Source organism: Anarrhichthys ocellatus, unplaced genomic scaffold (genome assembly GCF_004355925.1).
Source record: "Anarrhichthys ocellatus isolate YVR2014 unplaced genomic scaffold, GSC_Weel_1.0 scaffold6, whole genome shotgun sequence".
NCBI classification, from domain to species: domain Eukaryota; kingdom Metazoa; phylum Chordata; class Actinopteri; order Perciformes; family Anarhichadidae; genus Anarrhichthys; species Anarrhichthys ocellatus.
Genome location: NW_022280036.1, coordinates 9648566 through 9657355, shown reverse-complemented (window position 1 = coordinate 9657355; position 8790 = coordinate 9648566). Strand labels below are relative to the sequence as shown.

At 42.2% G+C, this 8790-nt stretch overlaps 1 protein-coding gene across 4 annotated transcripts in view; it reads left to right on the top strand.

Annotated features, from left to right (window-relative positions):
* The window catches only part of btbd10b (BTB (POZ) domain containing 10b), a 7495-nt gene extending 1645 nt beyond the window's left edge, over positions 1–5850 (top strand). For 2 of the 4 annotated variants that reach the window (XM_031846885.1, XM_031846882.1), the window contains exons 2-8: positions 647–829; positions 1282–1591; positions 1788–1890; positions 3148–3268; positions 3548–3745; positions 3845–3955; positions 4821–5850. In XM_031846885.1, coding sequence (XP_031702745.1) covers positions 679–829; positions 1282–1591; positions 1788–1890; positions 3148–3268; positions 3548–3745; positions 3845–3955; positions 4821–5152 — 1326 coding nt within the window. In that variant the 5' untranslated portion in view covers positions 647–678 and the 3' untranslated portion in view covers positions 5153–5850. Of the gene's footprint in view, positions 1–643; positions 830–1281; positions 1592–1787; positions 1891–3147; positions 3269–3547; positions 3746–3844; positions 3956–4820 lie in introns of all 4 variants that reach the window. The other 2 variants (XM_031846881.1, XM_031846884.1) reach the window with 1 other exon arrangement.
* The last annotated feature ends 2940 nt before the right edge of the window (positions 5851–8790 follow it).

Genomic DNA, 8790 nt, shown 5'->3' with positions numbered 1-8790 from the left:
AGAGAGAGAGAGAGAGAGAGAGAGAGAGAGAGAGAGAGAGAGAGAGAGAGAGTGTGTCCTAGGATGTCCCCGAGCAGTCTAGGCCTATAGCAGCATATCAAGGGCTGCTTCCTCCTTCCTAACATGAGGTAATTTTCCTAGTTTAGCTTCTTTTCTTCAGAGGGAACAATAGAAAGGCAGATATGATGTAAGGATAGAGTAGGCAGGAAGAGGTAAGACTTGTGCGTTTCGTCTTAGGTCAAGGGGGGTGTATTGTTTGCCTGTGGTCGGTGGCTCAGTTTGTACTGACTGCATGTTATTACCCTGCAGTCTTCCTTTTCTCCCTTTGATGAACCCAATAAGTCATGGACTGTTGGGTTTTCTTTAAGTAAGCAAATGTGACCTGTCAGAAACAAATTTTAAAAGAAGAGTTAGAAATTGCATGATCCCACATCAATATTGGTTTTGTGTTAGATTCAAAGGTGATGGCAACGCAAACTGGCTGTATTCTAAGTCTGTGCGTAACACTCTTATTATAAGCTTACAGAATGTGGTAGGTCCGGTTGTTGCATACATTTTAAGGCCTCATATGTAAGCTTGCTGAATTGAAGGTACATATTGAGAAACAGAGAGGAATGTTAACGATGCCTTTTGTTTTGAAAAGAAGCAGTCAGGCCAGAGCATCTAGAGTGGAGGAAGATGAGCATGCATGGTGCCAGTGGAGGCTGTGACCGCTCACGTGACCGCCGCCGCTCCAGCGATCGCTCCAGGGACTCCTCGCACGAGAGAGACGGCCAGCTCACCCCCTGCATTCGCAACGTCACCTCACCCACCCGCCAACACAACAGTGGTGAGTGTGCAGGGAAAGAATAGAGGACTCGTATGGATATCATGCTCGAGGTCCACAGCTCCTGGCAGCTACTGTTGAGAACAGCTGACTGCATTTATCAACTTGCAGCTCAGACATGAGTGGCTCAAGTCAGCAGTAATCTACCTGATTGTGTTCATACCAAGATGGCTTGTAGTCTGATTCTCTAGGGACAGGTGTTCTGAGTAGGACCCTTTTTAGTCTGGTTGTTTTAGATCAGATGTTACTAATAGTGGAGCACTACTGAAATAGATGCCAAAGATGAAGAATGCTTCTCATAAATGCAGAAATCTCCAAATTCAGACACAAAATCATAAAAAAATGTATGTCATTAATTATGTCTTTCTGATGTGATGTGTGCCCTGTGGTTTGTGTGCTAAGTTAAAATTGGAAACAGTCCTGTATGAGTCATTGCTCTGCCTGTTTGTGTGTAGAGCGAGATGGTGCCTCGTCATCGAGGCCCAGTAGCCCGCGGCCTCAGAGAGTCTCTCCCAGCGGCTCCAGCAGCAGCGGGGTGCTGAGCAGTCGCACCAGCAGCCTGTCAAGTACTGAAGGCGCCTTCAAGAGCTTGGGAGTTGGAGAAATGGTTTTTGTCTACGAGAATCCCAAGGAGGGGGGAGCGGGTGCCACTGTGGGAAACCGAAATATTAGGACCTCAGAAAGAGTCACTCTGATTGTTGACAACACACGCTTTGTAGTAGATCCTGCCATCTTCACTGCACAACCCAATACCATGTTGGGCAGGTACAGTATACTTTGACCAGTATTATTATCTGTCACTACTCATTATCGCCACAATAACTGAAAGTATTTAACTAATCAGCAACATGTAAATCCAGCGTATATGCATATAGATGTATTGTAGGTATAAACATGCTATGGCAGTTTATGATTTCTTTTGTCTGCGACTCAGAGAATAAATAAAGTCTCTTTATTTCAGAATGTTTGGATCTGGAAGAGAGCATAATTTCACACGGCCCAACGAGAAGGGGGAGTACGAGGTGGCTGAGGGCATTAGCTCAACAGTTTTCCGAGCAATTCTGGTCAGTTTCTCTCTACGATTTTCTCTGTTTGTATCAATGATGGTAGACTAAAAACTAAAGACAATGCTGCAATGGGATCACACCAGCTGTGATGCCAAATCTGGCCAGAGGTCTAAAGTAGGGGGTCCAAAGCCCCATATTCCACTTCCTACACTCATACATCTGGTGCTCATGCTTGGACCACACCCATCTTTGAACTCAACCTTCATTTTCATCTCCTGTAAAGTTCACTGCATCTTGCTTGATTGTGAAGCTTTTGAATTGACAAAGTCTCTCCAAATACAGACATGTATACAAAGTACTCAAAACCGCTTCTGTGGTAGTGCCTGCTAAAGTAGGTATCTCCAGGACCACATGTTGGCATGATGAGACACACACACACACACACACACACACAGAATCACAATGTTAAACCAAAGAACCACCTCACGGTATACCACAATAAGGCTCAACAGAACCACAAACTACAGCCTCCAAAATAACCTTAGAGCGAAAACAACACCCCTCTACCATAGTGTCAGCTAAAACGGACCATTATAACCGTCATGAAGGAGGTATTTATATCAGGGCTGTTGTATATTTCCTGCATGATAATATAACAAGGTTAACCGATTGTATATGTTAGAACTGTTATTAGACTAAATGCGGCAAAGTTAGATTTACTTTGTGATACAGTGATACAATATTTCCTGGAAAAGATGCTTGTCAGTAAAGATGAGGTAGGTAATGATTAGATGAGTCAACACTTTGTCAGATCCCTCTGAAATCTGTCTTGCATCACAGACCAAAGAAGCACATTAAACTACAGCACAATATTACAAATAGACAGCTGCAGTACATTTAGTATCATGCGTACATGCAACAGTCTTAAAGCAGATAACTAATTTCAGCGCTAACTGCATGTTACCCTCGACCTACTGAGAACTCATCTTGTTACTGTTTGACAGATTGAGTAATGAATGAGTTTGGCAACCTGTAAAGTCTAACCTGTGAAGCTCTCAACTTCTATTAGATGGCAAAACGTGTTACCAAAGTAAGATACTGTTGGAGGTTTTATTTAAAGCTTTGAGTCTTTACGTTTGGGCACTTGATTCATTTATGCATGTTTCATATTATCTGGAGAGACATCACCCTGACCCACCTGCAGAGGATTCTGGGCGTCTCATCTCTTGATGAGGTTTTAGACCATATTATGAGCTAATGGATTAACACTGTTTGAAATGACAGCCGTCTATGTGATTTCTGTCTAATTGACAGGATTACTACAAATCTGGGATAATCCGCTGTCCTGATGGAATCTCCATCCCTGAGTTGCGGGAGGCGTGTGACTATCTATGCATCTCCTTCGACTACAGCACCATCAAATGCAGAGACCTCAGTGAGTATTTCGTCTGGGGCATTGTAGCTGTTAATGTTACCCATTAACGGTGGCAGTGTGAGTCGGCGTTAAAAAGAGACGCAGCAAGGCTGCCGTGTCACTTCCTTCCTCTTAAGCCTTACACAACAGAAAACATGTTATCATAAATGTATGCTAATGCAGGTAGAACTTTTATTTTTAGGTTTTTATTTACACAAGTTCAACTCGTGGTGGGGAGTTGTGAGAACCAGTATGAATTGGTTCACATCTTCTAACTAATACAATCTCCTTTGTCATCAGGTGCCCTGATGCATGAGCTGTCCAATGATGGAGCTCGGCGGCAATTTGAGTTTTACCTGGAGGAGATGGTACTGCCTTTGATGGTGGCCAGTGCCCAGAGCGGAGAGAGGGAATGTCACATTGTAGTCCTTACCGACGATGATGTGGTTGACTGGGACGAAGAATATCCACCACAGATGGGGGAAGAGTATTCACAGAGTGGGTACACGTTAATACAGAATACAGGCACACAGGTCTGCACGTGCACAAAAGACTGATGTGTGATTAACACATTTGTTGTGGTTCTTCTCTTCGCAGTCATCTACAGCACAAAACTGTACAGATTTTTCAAGTATATTGAGAACCGAGATGTTGCCAAATCAGTTTTAAAGGATCGAGGATTAAAGAAAATAAGACTGGGCATTGAAGGTATGTTGGACTCTCAAAAGGTAAATAGTAATGTTTATTCTTCCTTGTCAATGGAGTACTAAGGGCAAAGAAAAAAGATAAATACAACTGACGTCTTGCAGAAGGGATTATTTTGATATTACTGAGAACAATTATAACAAATTAGTTTTGTGTGTTGCAATATTGAGGGCAAATCGTTTTCAAGGACATTGAAAGCAGTTTACCACTTCTTTGGTCTGGCTGTGTGTGTGTTTTATGAATGGACAAAATGTCAAGGAAAAGGCTTTTAATCTTTGCATATTGGATGTTCACCAACACTGCAGTAAGGAGACTGCTGTCACTCAGTGCACTCTAGCCATAAATGAATGAAAGACCTACCAATTAGTCTTTCAATGTAGACTATATTGGAAAACAATTCCTCCACTCCATAAAAAGGCCAAAAACCTTCAAGGCATTATTGTTTCTGGTGATACGGTTAAAAAATGTTGGCCAAACCTTTTTAGAGTCCTGGTCAACGGGTGATTTTGCAGCAAGTGGTGTTATGTCATCTCTAACACATTTGTAGTTTTATTTATCACCACAAAAGTTATGTCTCAAATACGTAACTCAACACTATCAGCTCTTTGTCCACGATAAAAGACTGTTACTTTAACTTACCAATTTTAAGCTCTCTTTTCCAAACAATCCAGCCACGTAATTATTCATTAAATGAAATCGCACACTTTATGACCCTCCTTTCCTTTGGAACATGCACCAGCATTAATGGTTTTTCACTTAATGGTCAAGTAGCTCTTGCCCCATCATTCTGGTGTCTTTGTCTTCTAGGTGACCAGGACTGGTTTACACAAACTGAACTCATGATTTGTCCACACTGTTCCTTTGGCAGGTTACCCTACATATAAAGAGAAAGTCAAAAAACGACCAGGAGGTCGTCCAGAGGTAATTTACAACTACGTCCAGAGGCCCTTCATCCGCATGTCCTGGGAAAAGGAAGAGGGTAAAAGCCGCCACGTGGACTTCCAGTGTGTCAAGTCCAAGTCCATCACCAACCTGGCGGCAGCAGCAGCCGACTTCCCCCAGGACCAGCTGGTGGTGATGCACCCTGGGCCCCAAGTGGATGAACTGGACAACCTACCTAATCACCCACCCAGTGGGAATCACTACAGCAACAACTACAGCAATGAGCCCGACCCTGATGCACCTTCACCTGCTGTCTGAGGACACACTGGTCCTCTTTCAATGCCTCTGCCCCTTCTCCTATTTCTCTAGTCCTTCTCCCAGCATGCTGCAGCATGGAGCGCCAGGGGCACCATAACCATATTGCCTTGACACACCTCCTTTGCAGCCTTTGAGCCTCAAGAACCTGGTTGACTGTAGAAAAAGAAGCATGAGGGACTTAAGATTGGTGGAAGGAAGAGTTCAATATTATTTTTGATTTTTTACTTGACCAAAGGAATTTATTTTTCTGTTTGGGGAAAAAAAAAGATCTGTAAAACACTTATTGTTTACATTATTATTTACAACATTATTGTACCTTATTTTGATGGTTTTGGCTGAGCACTCATGTGGTGTCACTGTTTTTTCACAGGGTTATATTTTACTGATAATATTGATTTTGATTATCTTGAGTGGCCTAACTACTAAATGTGCTTTGGGGAAAATGTGACTTTCTGGTCATCGAAAAAAAACCTGTTCTCACCGCATAGTGTCATGGTCTCTGGTTCAACTCCTCTCACATGTCTTTGAATCTTGTAATTGGGTATGTAGTTATTGGCTGGATCTGATTTGTGATGTTATGCTCTTCCCGCAGCCAAGATATTAAGCAGAGCACAGGCTGTTGTGGTCTTTTTGTGCAAAGCTTGAAATTGTTGTTCAAAAATAAAACGTCAAATCATCAAATAAAGACATCAAAATAACCTTTTTGTATATGTTCAATCCTTAATATTCTAAAACCTGCCAGTAGTTTCAGTAACGCCTGTCCCAAGACTGATCACATTGATGTGATGAACAAGAGAGGGAAGTAAGTTGACAGACCAGAGAGGATAGCCTTTATAACATGCCATAGCTATTATAAATTCAACAAATCAGGTCTGGCTACAGCTGATGGCTGGACAGGAGATCGTAAAGAAGATCCCATTGGGAAGAAAGGTCTTAAACATTACTCTTTTTGAGAGTCTGCTTTGTTTTCTTCCTTTTTATGGTAGATGTATATTGTATCAGTCAATCTTAAGAGTCTACACTTTCTAATGCAATTTGTAGCGGAACATCTTTCGAAGATTGATAATTGACTCTGTAGTCATATTGTCAGACACATAGCCCTACCAGAGGATCAGAGCTGTCCGCTGATCACCACATGGTGCTAAGGTGGGGAAGGAAGTCAGTGGACATGCTGTTCCAATATAAACGCCTCTCAACCCTTTTGAGCATTGTCCTTTTCTCTTTGGCTTCCCAGCCTCTGCTGCAGGTGTGTATGCAGGTATCCCATGATGATGGCGGATGTGCAGGTCACATGATATAATCACACCAGTTTCAAGTCTTGACCTCCTTCAGCTTGTCCTGAAGGCTCCAAAAACATCCTCCTCGTCCTGACCTGATGTTGCAACCTCTCGTGCTGTTGAGTAGTTTTGTGTTTGGTTGCCTCTTTCCTTCTTCCCAAGGATATGTTCCACCCTGCTCCCCAACAGGTTCTCCAGAGCTGCAGACACCACATATGGAACTTCCTCCTCAAACACCGTCTGACCCTCTGAGATCACAGTGGACACGTCCATACTTTGGTGCCAGTAAGTAGACGATGTTTTTTAGGTTTTACGTGGAGTTATGTGTAAAAGTAATCAATCTGCAGTATTGCTTTCTTACTTTTTCACTCTGATATAATTTTTATGCACATTTAAAGGTACAGTGTGTAGCATTTAGGCCTTTAGGGTCTATTAACAGAAATGGTGTATAATCGCTTGAAATCAAGAAACATGTTTTCCTTAGAATGAGCGTTTTGTATTTGCATAGGGAGCGGGTCTTCTTCAGTGAGTCCACCATGTTGCAACGCCATGTTTCTACAGTATCTCAAAACAGACAAACCAAACACCAGCTCTAGCTGGAGCCTGTTACGTGTTGTGTTACCTGAAGGACACAGTAGTTCTCCAACACACTTGGGAAACTGGGGCAACGTGAGCCGCAGAGGGCAAAACCACAGCACTTCCGTCGCTACTTAAGTAGTGTTATTGTAGTTAGAAGGGCCTCTGAGTGAAGTGAATGGCGTTACACATTTTTGGAAAGAAAGGAGTGAGTAGAGGGGTATTCAGGTGGTTGCAATTTGCAACCACACTAGTAGATGCTGCCAAAACCTACACACTGTCTCTTTAAGGGCAATTTTAGCAAATTTTGACATGAGCAAAACAGCTGTCAGGCTGTGAATTGTGATTTCACATTAACATAGTACATAAATGTTCCAAAGTATTAACTGATGTCAAATATTAAAAGAGGTTTGTCGATATTAGTCAGGAGATGGTTATACCTCTGGATTTCCAACAGCTCTCCTGCAATCGTGCCCAATCCTCCCAGCGCCTGCCCTCGTACCATTAGGAATTCCAGGCACCGTTTGGAGATCCAGCTTCCCTTCACCTGCAATAGGACAAGGCTGTACGATTAATGATGTGCTGCTTTGCTTTGATGGTTGAGATTTAAAACAAATAACACATAAGAAAGGGCTTTTTGATTGTCACCTGGCATCAGTACGGTGGCCATTGTGTGTGGGGAGGCAGCAGGCTGATAACCGCTCTCAGGTCTGTCAACTGAAGGACTGTTTTGCAAATGAAAAAGTAAAAGAGTGTGAAAGAGGCATGACTGTGTATTATGTCATAGCTCAGCAACCTACATTAGTCACACAGAATATACAGATATCCTTAATTTATTCTGCACTTTCTTTGTGTTGCCGTGCAGCGGTTGGCCAGTCGGTCCACCATTTCGGTCCAGACTGAAAGATCTCCACAACTATTGGATGGACTGCAAGAATATTTTTACGGACATTCATGGTCCCCAAAGGATGAATCCCCCTGACTCTCTCACTTAAACATCTACATGATGGATTGGCACAAAATGAGGTACAGACATTCATCGTTCCCACAAGATGCATTTGAATGACTTTTGTAATCCTCTGACGTTTCCTCCAGCACCATCAGCAGGTCAAACATCTACATTTATCACCCGTCAAATATCTCAACATCCATTCAAATTAATTGGCACAGAATTTACCAATACCAAGAGGAAGCCTACTGTCTTTGATGATCCTCTTACTTTTCTTCTATAGTCATCGTGACTGACCTGACTTTTCAGCTCCTTAATTGAAAAATCTTGACACCAACAGATTTTTTGCTGTGAGATTTGATGCACAGATGCATTGTCCACAGAGGATGATTGTAATAACTTTGGTCTCATTTAGCACCATCATCTGGTCAAAATGTCAATCATTTATTTTGTCCAATACTTTTGTTTATGACTGAATACGTGCAAAATTTATGATATCCAGTTCTAGTTGCAATTTGTGTTTAGTCTTGTTAAACTATAACACTATAAACAACAAATATAGAATGAATGTCATACAACAGGATTGTACAACATGATATTATATTATAAGCTTGAAAGGGAGAGTTTTACTTACATGACTAGAGTATTGGTAGAGACAATGAACTCCACTTCTTTGGTCCAAGGGTTCTTAAAACTGAACCAGCGGCTTTTTAGTGTGATGAATGAGCCGTCTTTTATTTTGAACTTGTAGCACCTTGTATTGATCTTTTCTCTCACCTGCAGCACTTACAGCAGACAGCGACAGAGGGGGACAAGGACAAGTAATGGATGAACTG